Genomic DNA, 13,740 nt, shown 5'->3' on the forward strand with positions numbered 1-13,740 from the left:
TACCAATGAATACAACACCAGCGAGGACTGGGGGCTCATCATGGATATATGTGACAAAGTGGGGAGCACTCCCAATGGGTGAGTTGGGCCTCAGAATTCCCGGGAATTCCGGGTTGGCGTGGTGGGTATTTCAGGGGGAAAAGCCTCCAAGTGCTCAAATTCCACAAATATGTGGCCTTGGGTTTGAAGTTCTTTAAAAGAAATATTCCAGCAGGATTATCCCAGCACAAAACCGAGGGCATTCCAGGGTTTTTTTCTGGAATTTCGCACAGCAGCCCAAGTTATTCCTATTGAATAGGCTTAAATTTTGCAGAAAAACATCTATTTATGATGAGAGATTTGAGGTTAATTAGCAGGAAAAATGGGACTGAGGGAGGAGGAAAGGGGAAAAATAGGGATCAAAGCACAGATCACTTGGGATCAGTTTAAGCTGAGTGGCAGTACTGGGATATAAAGGGAATTTCAGGGATCTTACAGTGGCCAAAAGATGTGGAATTTTATGGTAAGATGCTGAATTTTAAGGTAATTTTTTCCAGTGATAATATGTTTTAAATTTTTAATTAAACCTCAATTAGTGCACAGGCAGAATTCTGAAGGAATTTAGAATTTATAGAATTTGATTTAGGAGTTATATTTAACATACAAGATTATGACACAGAAAATTGAGGTTTTCTTTTCATTGTTTTGTTATTTTCTTTGTTTGTTTCTAATTAATTAACTCCCACAAGGAATAATAGCCAATCTGTTCTATCTTTTATTAAAACCCAGTGGGTTTAGTCCCATTTTTGTCGAGGGAACTGTTTTAAATCTGGTTTTGGAGGGGGGCAGATTGTAAAAAAACGCAGTGGTTTGTTTTTTAAGGGCACGCTCAAAAATACAACTGTATAAAAATACATCATTAAATCTTACCTGCGTAATTTTTTTACATGAAATCAAATCCTAAATTCTGAATTTTCAAATTGCTTCAGTTTTGGGTAGTTTTCATCCCTCTTGCCCATCACTAAGATAATAATAATCATATAATGAAAGCAAATAAATATATAACTAACTTAAAATCGACTAAGCTGGCTTTGTTTGTACCTGGATTGTGATAAAAATATTAAGAATAAAAGCATATTTCTGTGGCACAGAGACTTTTCTGTGCTTTGCTACTACAGCAGCTCAAGGGATATTCGTTTTTAAAATGCAGCATCAGCTTTTTCAGGGGGGGATTTAATGTTTTTAGGAGCTCAAAATAATAATAATGTTAATGAAGCTTTTCATCTGCCTGGGCCCATGTAGCTCCTGCTGCCAATAATGCTCATTTAGAGTGTGGAAAAACTCCTCAGCTGGAACATTTAAAATGCTATTTATTATTCTCTACCCACCTCAGAGGGTGCTGAGAGAAAAGAGGAAATCCTTGTGTCCTCAGGCTCTGGAAAAGGGGATTCCAAGGTGGAAATGAAATCCTTTGCAGTGGCCTCTAAAATAATCATTTATTTCATGTTTTTTTTTTTTTTTATATAGTGACATTTCTTCCATTGTCTAATTCGACTTAAAATATCACTTTACCCCTTTGTTTGGGAATGGATAAAGGGGAGAAATGGAGCCCTTTCCAAGCCAGGGCACAGACAGGAGCAAAGAGGTTGTTAAATCTCATTTGGGGCCCAGCCCTGGGAGGGGTTTTCGGGTCTGGGGACATTTTTTTGTGTCCAGCAGTTGGGTTGCTCACCCAGCTGGAGTGGCTGCTCTCATTCCTTGCCCGCACCTGCATTTCCCCCCTGATTGTTTCTGATTGTCTCTGATGGTTTCTCCGTTCCCTTTGGCAGAGCAAAGGATTGCCTCAAAGCCATCATGAAGAGGGTAAACCACAAAGTTCCCCACGTGGCTTTGCAAGCACTTACAGTGAGTAAATCCCCACTGTTCCCCCCAGAAAATGATATTCTTTGTGCAGTACAGCCATTACTTAAGCAATTAACACCTTTATTCAGTTAATAACTTCATTAACACACAGTCTGTTGAATTGAACTCTTTTGTTTCGGGCTCTTTTCGCAGTTTTCAGCCTTTTCCCCCAATTGTTTCTCTGTTTTTTTGCAGCTTTTGGGTGCCTGTGTCTCAAACTGTGGGAAGATCTTTCACCTGGAAGTGTGCTCTCGGGATTTTGCCACCGAGGCTCGAGCAATAATAAATAAGGTAATGCCTTTGCAACCCTGAGTGCTGGGAGAGGATTATTTTGGCCATTTCTCTGCTTTGTCTCCTCAGCATAACAAAAGTAATATTCTGGTTAATACACTTTTTCTGGTTTTGGTGCAGTGGCAGGAACTGCTCTTTGTGTTTTCAGTGGTACTTGTGATTCTTCCTGTCAAAAAGAATGGATTAAAGAAGTGACAGCTGCTGTTTCCCCAAATGACATGAGGAGTTTTAATTGAAATTAAAACCTCTGACCCTTCCCAAACTCAATTAATTCGATCATGGTAAATGCAGCTTTTCTTGAAGAGGGTTTATATTGGCCTGGAATGAAACCCTGAAGTGAAAGGGAAAGCTGTGAGGAAGTTAAATCACCTTTTTACCAGCAAAAGGGTAAAATCTGCAGACAATTCTCCAGGGATTCTGAGGGTGTTGAAGAGAAAATAACCAAGAAAGGAAGGCTTGAATGTTGGGGTCCAGCAGCTGATGGGATTTGATGTGGATGGGAGGAACTGAAAAGCACACCCAGCTCTTCCCAGATTGCTGCTCCAGCTGGAGCCACACCTGGTTAATGGGTTAAAAAGGAGTTTTCAGCTGCATGGGAGCCCTGGAACCATCAGAGGCTGAGCAAAGCAATTAAGGGAACTTAATAAAATTGCTGGGAAGCAAAATGAGTTCACAGCTCTCCTGCTTCTTGCTTTGTGTGGAAAAAATAGGTCTCCAAGTGCTCCCCTTTTCTCCTTACCCGTGGTCCAGGCTGAACCAGAACTTGACCTTCGTGGTCTGACAGCTCCAGGAATGCCAGGGAAGCCTGGAATCCCACGTGGGGATGGGCTGCTGGAGAGAATTCACTGTGCTTTGGGGAAATTATTGCTGTTTTACCCCCATCCCTGGCCCATTTTGGGGGAATAACGTGCAGAGGGCAGATCAAAATTGTCCTTTGCCCCTTTTCCTCAGGAGGAAATTCAGTCCAGTGTCCCGAATTTTTGTGCTGATACTGAGCCCATCAAACTACGGGTTTACTTGGAATTAAAGGCACGTTGGAGCCCAAACCTGGGAATGTTCTCCCTGCTCAGAACACGCTTCCAGGATTCCAGTGGGAGCTGATTCCCTGGCTGAGGAATCCTGGCCAGATGCTGGAGGAGAATGTGGGAGCAGAGGAATTGCAGGCAGAGCAGGGGCCTGAGCTTGCCTTGCCCCTTCCCCCAGCTCCAGGCAAACATCTCAGAGCTTCCCTGCCCCTCAGCTCCCAGTTTGGGAGCACAAACTGTGCCAGGAGCTGGGTGGCTTTTTGGATAGTTCCTTTTCGTGGGAGAAGCTGATTCAAGGAGACAGAGGGGTGGTTCAGGGATCAGGGCTTGGTGAGGCTCTCTCAGCTGGCAGAAATGTGTTCTGGCATCTGGGGAGGAACTGCAGAGGTCAGGAAAGGCAGGGAAGAAGGGGGATTGTCTTCCAGGGGAAGGCAGTGTCTTACATTAGACCGAGTTTTGTGGTGTTGGGAGGGGAATCACAAAAGGAACGGAGAGGAAATTAAGGTAAAATGGAAGGGTGGAAATTTGGGGTAAGTGTGGTAGGTGGCCTGAATTCCTCCAAAACTGGTGAGGTGGAAACGTGGCTAACATCTGAAAAGTCAAACAGTTTGTCTTTTAACCCTTCCTTAACCACCTAAAAGTCAGTTTAAAATGCCAGCACTCTTCCTGTTCATTCTGAGCTTCAGGCACGTCCCTTCCTGTGGAATTTTGTCTTCCAGGCTCATCCCAAAGTGTCTGAGAAGCTCAAAACCCTCATGGTGGAGTGGTCAGAGGAATTTCAGAAAGACCCCCAGTGCAGCTTGATATCTGCAACTATCAAATCTCTGAAAGAAGAAGGGGTCACTTTCCCTGCAGCTGGATCACAGGTAAGAGGGATTCAGTGCTCCTGGGAACAAGGAAAAATATGTCTGGCAGTGGTGATGGGAGCTTTGGATCCGAGGAGAGCAGGCTCCTGGTTCCTGTTGGGCTCCTCCTCAGGCTGAGCTTCACTTCTGGCCATTCTGCCATTTTTTTATGAATAAAAAAATAGGAAAATTAGACAAGACCAGATTGAAGGCCATCCCATGGTGCCCCTGTGAGTTGTTTCAGTTTCTCCCAAAGATCTTTAGAGCTTTGTTTTCCTGTCACCCCCTTAACCTGAAACAATTCTGTACCCACCCTTGGAATTTGGTGTTTCCTGGCTCTCCTTTTGCTGCCACGGAATACAAACACCTTCCCTCTCCCTCACAGAGCCTCCCAAAACAAAGGGCAGTGCAACAGAGACATTTTGGAACAGGATCTGTGCTGTGGTTTCCTTTTCCAAGTCCCCATTCCCTGTCTGGGCAGTTCCCTGTCCATGTCAGGGGTTGTCCTGGATTTTGCAGTGGTTTGTTCTTTACTTTTTCTGGTTTATTATGATTATTACGATATCTCACTGGCAGATATCGTGCCAGGTGGTTTCTTTCTAACCTTAATCTTGATGCTCCTAAATATTTCCATGTTCATCGTGAGTCAGGTGCAGATCATCCCTGAAAATTCCAACAGCAGCTCCTATTCCATATTCCTTACCCCAGCTTTACTTTGCTCTGCATTAAACACCGAGGGGGTTTTTTAACTTTTACAATCTTTCCTTCCTCCACAAAGATGTTTTCACTTCTCAATCCAGGCTATGTGTTAAAACATATGGTAGAAACGTGGAAGGTTTGAGCATTGGCACCCATTTCCACTTCCCTGGGGGGATGAAAACCTCCAGGAATGATTTCACTCTGCTGCTGTGGAGTGTTTTAAGTCAGCAGCTCCCAACTGGAGCGTCTCCCCATTGGAAAGGAGGTGGGGAAGGACAAAGAGTCTTTTAAATGAGTAGCCTCACTTCAATAAATATGACTGAATGGAATAAATACGACTAAAACAATTATTTAAATGCTGTTTATGTTAAATCTCAGTATTTATTTTACTTCTTTCCACGCTGAAAACAATTTAAAGACTTGGCTGAGGTTCTGAAGAATGGTGATTTTTCCTTCTAGAAAGTCATCTTGATTCCTTGAAGGCAGCTGGCCAGTGCTATTTTCTTCAAATGTATAGTTACAGAGATTTTAGAGTTTTTCATTTGTAACCTGAATTTGTTCCTACCTTTGTAGGCTTCCACCAACGCTGCTAAGAATGGTTCATCAGCCAGCAAAACCAAAGAAGATGAAGACATAGCTAAAGGTGAGTTCCATTTGTGCTCCAGAAGTTCTGGTAAAAAAGCAGGGAAAGGGGAATTTGGGGCTCTTTCCTGCCACGTGGATTTGAAATGGAATTCCCAGCAGGCTGGGAATTGGAATGCTGTGCCATCCAAGGTGTTTTCCTCCCCCACGAGGATTTGGGGTAAGATATATTCTTGCCCATCCCAAACACTTAAACCTGCAATTTGAAATCTCAGAGAGGCAGGCCATGTTTAAATAACACATTAAATACTATTTTTATTATATTAATAAGCCAAACTGCCCTTGTGTGCAGGGATAAAACACCCCAGACACTGGATTTTTCTTTCTCCCTTCCTTGTAGCCATCGAGCTGTCGTTGCAAGAGCAGAAGCAGCAGCAGATGGAGACCAAAGCCTTGTACCCCAGTGCAGAAACCCCCCCAAACACCCAGAGCCTGAGGAAGGTGCGAGCCCTGTATGACTTTGAAGCTGTGGAGGACAATGAGCTCACCTTTAAGAGTGGAGAGATCATTTTTGTTTTGGATGACAGGTATAACACGCTCACACGGAGGGGGGACTTTGTGCCACACTTGATTATTCCACAAAATGTTGTTTTCTTGGGATTGGTTTTTCCTCTGATGCTTCTTTTCCCCTCCCCATAGAAACCTACTGCCACTCTGGCCTCCCTCACACCCCTTCATCTTCCTCTTGTCTCTCTTTTTTTGACCTCAAATCACTTTTAGTGCAGGCAGCCTCAAGTATTTCATGCAATTCGTAGTTTTTAAGATAAATGTTAGTTGTTTGTGTGTCATCACAGAGCTGAATTCCAGCTGCTTTCCAGATTTGTTAAGTCTCTGGCTATCAAGGAGCACATTTGGTAGGAATAAGACTGATTATAAACAGCTGAAATAATTCTTGTTATCACCTATAATATAGAGAGTTGTAAAAGAATCAGTATTAAGTATTGATGAATTGAGGTAAGTTTTGAGTGATTCCTGACCCCTCTTCCTCCCTTCCCTCCCTTCTGCCCCAGCTCCTGTCTGTGGCTTTGAGTTAATCTCTGTACTCAGGATCTCGGGTTTCCTGTAAAAAGCCCCAAATAACGTCTCTGATTTAACATCCAGGGTTTTTAATCCATCTTTATTCCCCCAGTGACGCCAACTGGTGGAAAGGTGAGAACCACAGAGGAGTGGGGCTGTTCCCATCCAACTTTGTGACCTCTGACCTGACTGTGGAACCCGAGGCAGGTGAGTGACCTGGGGTTGTTTTAGAAAGGCAGGTTAATGTTTAGCTGCAGCTAATTAACCCCCCAGCAAAATAACTCCCTGATAATCATCCTGGGCAAAGAACTGAGAGCCATCCTGCCCTTGTTTCAAACAAGCAACCACAGCTCACCGAAATCTCTGTTTTCTGCTCTTGAGTTTTCCTTTTCTTTCTCCTCCTGCAGGAGTGTGGTTCAGCTCACCGGCACTGTCTGCCAGAAACACGTTACATACGAATCCAACAAACTTAAAATGTCACCTTCCCTCCCCAGGCACAGGAACAACATCCACACCTGTGGCAGGGGGGTTGTCAGAGTCACATCGTCGGCTCCCTCCGAGCCCGTGATTCCAAAATAAACCCCCAGCACTCGGGCCTTGGCTGGAAGGGAATGTGCTGGAGGTGGTTTTTAAGCTTGCAGGTTTTCTGGGCAAACCCATTTGCCTTTCACTGGGTGCATCGCTGCCTGAAGTACTTACTCAGACCTCTCTGCCCTTCAAAGGGCTGGTGGATGGCAGGCAGGAGATGAGTGTTCTGAGTTAATGTGGAGCTGCAGAAAAGAAACTCCTCTTTGTTCTCCCAGCAGCTGTGGATAAAACCTCTGCTCCTGAGGATACTGCAGAAGAAATTAAGAAAGCAGAGCCTGAGCCAGTTTATATAGACGAGGTATGGAGCCACTTGAAATGTAAGATGTTGCTGAGCTTTTTCCAGCCTTTTGCTGCTGAATGTTGGCAGATAATTTCTTTTTGCATCGAGAAGTTTTGTGTGAAAATTCAGGCAGTCTCTCTGCCATGGTTGGGGAAATAAAAGTTCTTAATCTTCTCTTCACCTTCCAGGATAAGATGGATAAAACACTGCAGGTGCTCCAGAGCATAGATCCTACAGATTTAAAGCTTGATTCTCCAGATCTTCTCGACTCAGAAGGTACTTGGAGCACTAAGCTATTTTTTTTTACATCATTTCTGCTCACAATTACCTTTTGTGGCTCGAGCTGGTGGTTCTTTTGTGTTTATTTTAAGCTTGGAGGAACCGTGGTCTGTACCAAGGGAGTGCTGCAGAACAGTTTCTCTCTCAGTGGGAGCGTGGGGCTCTGTGTATAATTTGAATTTCTTTAATAGTTCCAAGCCAGCTCCATGTTTAGCAGAGCAATTTGCATAGCTTCCAGCTCACATAAAAAATGCCTGATCTTTGCAAGATCCAAATCCCAGCTCTGAACGGAGCATTTATTGAAATAACATTAAAAAAAAAAAAATCGGGAGTTTCACTCCAGCTACACGAAAATCAATTGCTTGTTTCAATAAGTGCTTTGGGCTGCATTTAAACCCTTTAATTGTGCCAGGCATTAACCACCTCAACACTTTGTGCTCACAGATATCTGCCAGCAGATGGGCCCAATGATAGATGAAAAACTAGAAGAGATAGACAGGTGAGCCTAACAAAGCTTCTCCTGTTTGCTGATTTGCTTCAACTTGTGCGGTTGGAATAACATTGGGTTTTTTTTGGTGCTTTCCATCACCCAAGCAGGAAAAAAAACCTGTGACAGCCCTGCCTTTATGTTTTAATGCTGAAGCGTTGAGTTCCCAGGGGCTGCACTCAGGTTGGGTTGCTGCTCTCCAAAATTCACTGCACGAGTCATGGGTGGCATTTTTTTTTTGGCTGGAGCCTTTTGCAGCCTGGCCAGAGGTTGGAATTCTCCGTGTCCTGCTCACCCATCCACGACAGGAAAATCTACTCAGTGTTGTCTTCACCTCCCCCTCCTCAGATTTGGGCTTCCAAGACCTGGGGGAGCCAGGAGAGCTGGAGAGGGGCTTTTTACAAGGGCTGGAGGGACAGGACACAGGGAATGGCTTCCCACTGCCAGAGGGCAGGGACAGATGGGAGATTGGGAAGGAATTGCTGGCTAGGAGGGTGGGCAGGCCCTGGCACAGGTTGGGCAGAGAAGCTGTGGCTACCCCTGGATCCCTGGGAGTGTCCAAGGCCAGGCTGGACGGGGCTTGGAACAAGCTGGCCTAGTGATGATCCCTAATTTCCCTTCCAACCCAACCCATTCCATGATTCTGTGATTCCTGGGGATATTTGGGGGTGAAAAAAGCCCTGGGAGAGTTGCTTGTCTCGTGGCAGCTGGGGAGGGACAGTTTTGCTCCAGTTGGGCTCTCCCTCCAGTCCCACAGCAGCACCTTTCCAATATAAATGGGTAAAAAATCGACCATTTACCTCTTGAAGGTTTGTTTTCCTTGCACATTCCAAGCTGTTTAATGAACCACTTCCCTCTTTGCCCCCCTAACAAAGCTCAGTGTCTCCATCCCTTCGTTTTGAAACAGGAAACATTCCGAGCTGTCGGAGCTGAACGTGAAGGTTCTGGAAGCTCTGGAGCTCTACAACAAGCTGATGAACGAGAGCCCCATGTACTCAGCCTACTCCAAACTCCACCACCCTGCACAGTTCCCACCCACCTCCTCGGGGGTCTCCGTGCAGGTCAGCATCCCTCTGGGGTCCGGGAATAAAAATAGGGATTTCTGTTTGGAAGGATGACAGAAAAACACCCAGCGAGCCCACGAGCAACCTGACACACTGCCTGGGGGCTCAGGAAAACCTGAGGGGTGCACTGAAGGCTTTGCATGGCCAAGACTGAAAACTCCCTGAGATTCCTGCCTTTTTTTACCCTTGGAACTGTGTGCCTCAGCAATTCCTGCTGTGAGTCACGCCAGCCTCCAAGTGGAACGTTCCCTTCTTACCTAATAGAGGGGCTGGGGGTGAACTGCACTGTGATATTAATCCCAAGGGGTTATATTTTTTTTCTTTTTTTCTAAATGTGGGAACACCCTGCTTTGAGGTCTCTTTTTCAAGGAAGGCCCACATTCCCTGGGTTCTGATTCCTGGATAGGAACACAGTTATTAGTTCCCAGCACACAGGCAGGCTCAGGAGCTCTTTACCCTGTCCCCAGCGTGCCTGCTGATGGCTCAGGGAGAAAAAACCAGAGGGGAGGGAGAGGTTTTAAAGCACAGGAATGGGGGGGTTTTGCCTGAAGTGGATTTTACTTTAATGTTAATTGTTCGGTGGGAAAAGAATAGTTGCCATGGCAACTGCCAGATCTGAAAATATGTCAGTTAAAAGTAATTCTGTGTCCTTAACTCCCGGTGACGATGGAAAATTCATTCTGTTTGGAGGTTAGAAAGTAATTTAAGCCAAAAGGCCACTGGAGTTTGCTGTTCCTTCCAAGATTCCTGCTTCCAGTGGCCAGAAATGCAGGATAATGTTGGCCATGCTGGGCTTGGGGTGGTTATTTTGGGACAAACCGTTCCTTCAGGGCCCATAAATCATCCCAAATCCAAACCCAGTGAGCCCCTCAGTCCTGTGATACCTGGATTTGGAGGAAATCTTGTATTATTTAAGCCAGAAATGCGAGAAGTTAAAGGGGTTTGATTTCCAGAACGTGCCACAGGAATCTCAGGCTCCTGCTGGATTTTCTTTGCAGTCGTATCCCGTGCAGCCTCCCAGTGGGAATTACATGATCCAGGGGGTCCAGCAGGTCTCCATGTCCCCAGGGTACAGCCTGGCACCCCAAAGCCTCAATTCCTCTGGAGCCACTCAGCCACCTCAAGCTGCTTATATAAGGTATGGATCCACCAAATCCCTCTTCCAGGTGGGAATTTGGCTGCTTGGCCTGGAAGTTCCACGTTCTTGTTGTGTTTATGTTCACGGTGACACGTCATTTGGAAAGGAAAACACCAGTTTTACTGAACTGGGTGTCAGTGGGGACTTCACTAGGGATAAAAGTGATCCTGCAGGGGGATGTTTGCCAGGAAGTTTTTAAGGGATGAAGGTTGGAAAGGAACCTCAGACTTGAGGTTTAAACCACAGAGCCCCAGAGAGTAAAAGCTAAAGAGATTACACAGATATTTAATATATTAATTCCATGTATTTCACAGAATATTCTGATTGGGGAGGGACCCACAAGGATTATCGAGTAGTAAAATTATTGGGGGTGAAAGCTTTTTTCCTGCAAAAACCATGAAATCCTGCCAAGTTACAGGCATGAAAAGTATGGAAATGAAGCATTCCCGGGAAATTCACTGGTTATTAACGTGGGAGAGCTACAGGAGGGGAAGCTGGGGCTGCAGCTGGCTCAATTTTTGTAGTCAGGAAGCCACGAAATCCCTTGAACACTGCTGGGTTTGGTCCCGCGATTGTCAAATTTACGTTTTCAGAGCCCCCAGCTCGCTCTGGGGGCCGACAGCGGTGCTGTTTGTAGAGCTGACTGTGAGGTAGGTGGATGATTGATTGGTGAGCCTTGTGTTGTCTCCCCACAGCCCAGGCCCCGACCCTGCTGTGCCTCAGCCCTTCCCGAGCGCCGGCACGGCCGCCTTCCCCCCGCCCCCGATGGGAATGCCCGTGGACATGGCAGCCTTCCAGAGCTCCACGGCCACCCTGCCTCAAGGACCAGCTTACCCCGTGGCAGTGCCCGCTCCCTCCCTGCTCCAGCAACAAACAAATTACCATCAGCAGCCTCTGCTTTAAGACAAACCGGCTCCTATTCCTGAATTAGGGAACGACCGCCCGACCCAGCGATCTTTCTGAAGCCCTGTCGTGGATATCCGAGCACACCTTCCTTTTCCGATAACCCAGCTCGCTGCAGAGTAAAAATAGGCACCGGCTCTGATGGTGATTTGCATATTTGCATCTTGAACTAGATTAGGGGATGGTTTAAAATTAATTCCAGATTCCTTTGAGCCCTTTTTTTTTTTTTTTTTTTTTTCCCTGCGCTTTCAGGAAACGCCACTTGCGAATCTTTGAAAGATGGTCCCGAAATAATTCCCTTTTTTAAAGGCGTTTCTGGGAACTGGAGGAAGCTGAGACGTCGCTCAGTGTTGCTTTTGCCTCCTCTGGTGTCTCCTGTAATCCTTCTGTCCCGGGGGCTTTAGGGAATCTCTGCAGTTCGGAGACCCGGAATGGGAGCGATCCCCGAGTCCAGCCGGAAGAGGGTTTGGTGTGGTGACAGTGAGGACCATCATCCCGTGGGAACAGGAGGTTTTAACAGGGACATTTCGGAAAAATCCAGGCAACTGGAGTGTTCTTCTTGAAGGGAACAAGTTTTACCAGAATTCCCTTGTCTTTTGGCAGAGGTGGCACTGCGAGCACAAGTGTCCTTGGGAAGAGCTGGCAGGGGATGCTCCCAGCCGGATCCAAGGTGCTGAGCCAGGAACTTGCACAGAATCTCTTTTTCTTTTCCTTTTTGGACGTGTTTAGAAGTGAAGGAGCGTTGCAATTCCTTGTGGGAAAGGAGGGGGGCTCGAGGATGTTTGGAGCTCCTCAAGATTGCGAGGATCTGCCTTGTTCCCCTTCCAAGGGGGAGCTGAGTGGAACAGGAATCGCCTCGATGGGACCAGGGGGTTCTTCCTCTCTTGGATTTCCTTTCTCTGCCACCACATCCGTGTCTAAATAACCATGGATCGCAGAGGAACTCTTGGGAAAGGTGGATTTAAGGCCAAATCCAGGTGCTGGTGGGTGGGAATGTCTCCCCCACACACAAGGAGTGGGAAACAACAGCCGTGTCCCTGGAGCTGGGAAGTGTGGCTGAGAAAAGAAATCCAAGGATTTCTTCTCTGATGCACTTTTTAAAGGGGTGGGGGTTTGCACGAGGGAGCAGATGAGCTGGATTATCTCTATCCATATCCTGGGAATGTGGGATTTCTTTCTGTTTCAACGCTGAAAAAAAATCACTTTATTCTCTTCCCTCCTCACTGTAGCAAGGTCACATTTATACCTGCTCTGGCAACCTCTGGGGAGTCATAACCCTTAGACTGGGGAAATAAGGGAAGCGATTCACTGATGAAAACATCTGGATTAAACCCATGGAGCTCCCAGATGTCTCCAGAAGTATTTTTGGTGCCTGAGTTTCACTCCCGATTGGAAGTCCCAGATTCTGGGCTGTGGAGTGACCAACCCCCCCCTTCACTCAGCACCCCCTCCACTGCTTTCACCTTTTATTTAATGATCATGGCCCTCTGTTCACCTGCAGCCTCGTGCTCATTGCAATAAGGTGTTGAGAACCTGCTCTTTTGAATCCCTTTTTTTGTTCAAATCGGTGCAATTGGGAAGGGAGAATTCCTGTCTTTCCTTTCGACAGGCCCTTAATTTTGTCCTGATCCTTCCCCTGGGAGTCGCTCAGCACAAGCAGCACCCGTGGCAATACTGAAGTGTTTTGATAACTTTGTTCCTCGTGTCTTTTAAGGAGGTGGATTGATTTCAATGCTGCTCTTCCAAATTCTTGTCGTTTCGGAGCTTTTTGTTGTTAAGAGTTGACTTCGTTCGAGTTGGTTTGTGGTCGAATTAAACCTCGCTCTCGTTGGTGTGAATCCCCCACGCTGGTTGGGAATTTGGGGTTGGTGTTTTCTCCAAGCTTTGGCCCCAGAGAAACCTCGAGTGGAGCCAGCCAGGCGTGATTTGATTATGTTCAGTTCATTGTTGACTATAAATAATGTACATACTCATTTGTCTGGGGTTTTCTACGCAGCTCCACACACGCCTGGACTTTTCTAAAAGCGGGATTCGTCCTCCTCTCATCTCTTCTCTTCCTCACTCTGTGATATGCAACTTGTAGATAGTGTAAAATAATTTAATTATTATTAAACCGGTGTATTTAGGGGGGGGTTTGCTGTTTCTCTTCACGCTCGTAGACACGACCATATTTATTTTTGAGGCCTGATTGTAACAGAACACGCTGCCAAAGGATTTCTCTAACTCCACATTTCTTACCTGAGGTTTGTACCTGCTGTTTTTCTATCAGGAATTCCCAGTGGAGAACTCCTGCTTTTTCATAGGAACCCTTAACACAGGAACCCCGGGCGACTTTGTAAGGAGAACTCGGTTGGGATACGTTTGTTCCGTGGGTGTTCAGTACCAGTAATCGATCCATTTCCTCCTGCTGTGAGTTGGTGACCTGTTCTTGTCTGTTAAACTTGTCCCTGTCACCCTACCCAGGGTGGGCCGAGGGGTTGTGCTGTCACCTGACCGTGACCAAGGCTTTGTCTGTTCAACTGGCTGCAGAAATAATGTTAAAAATCAGATTGTTTAAACCTTCCAGAGGATGGTGTTGTGTGTTCATTGTGCTGGTGGGGC

The 13,740-nt window shown here is 46.1% G+C and overlaps 1 protein-coding gene across 2 annotated transcripts in view; it reads left to right on the plus strand.

Annotated features, from left to right (window-relative positions):
* STAM2 (signal transducing adaptor molecule 2) overlaps positions 1-13,704 on the plus strand; it is a 20,578-nt gene extending 6,874 nt beyond the window's left edge. Inside the window, exons 1-13 of one of the 2 annotated variants that reach the window (XM_027902918.1) lie at positions 41-78; positions 1,809-1,884; positions 2,077-2,172; positions 3,917-4,063; positions 5,315-5,384; positions 5,724-5,910; positions 6,513-6,607; positions 7,204-7,286; positions 7,457-7,544; positions 7,992-8,046; positions 8,942-9,095; positions 10,097-10,236; positions 10,932-11,139. In XM_027902918.1, the coding sequence (XP_027758719.1) occupies positions 41-78; positions 1,809-1,884; positions 2,077-2,172; positions 3,917-4,063; positions 5,315-5,384; positions 5,724-5,910; positions 6,513-6,607; positions 7,204-7,286; positions 7,457-7,544; positions 7,992-8,046; positions 8,942-9,095; positions 10,097-10,236; positions 10,932-11,139 (1,437 nt within the window). Of the gene's footprint in view, positions 1-40; positions 79-1,808; positions 1,885-2,076; positions 2,173-3,916; positions 4,064-5,314; positions 5,385-5,723; positions 5,911-6,512; positions 6,608-7,203; positions 7,287-7,456; positions 7,545-7,991; positions 8,047-8,941; positions 9,096-10,096; positions 10,237-10,931 lie in introns of those variants that run through there. The other variant, XM_027902917.1, reaches the window with a different exon arrangement.
* Positions 13,705-13,740: the final 36 nt, after the last annotated feature.

The sequence above is a fragment of the Empidonax traillii genome, unplaced genomic scaffold, assembly GCF_003031625.1.
Source record: "Empidonax traillii isolate 1590-97213 ecotype Southwest subspecies unplaced genomic scaffold, ASM303162v1 scaffold920:size239203, whole genome shotgun sequence".
Taxonomy (NCBI): Eukaryota; Metazoa; Chordata; class Aves; order Passeriformes; family Tyrannidae; genus Empidonax; species Empidonax traillii.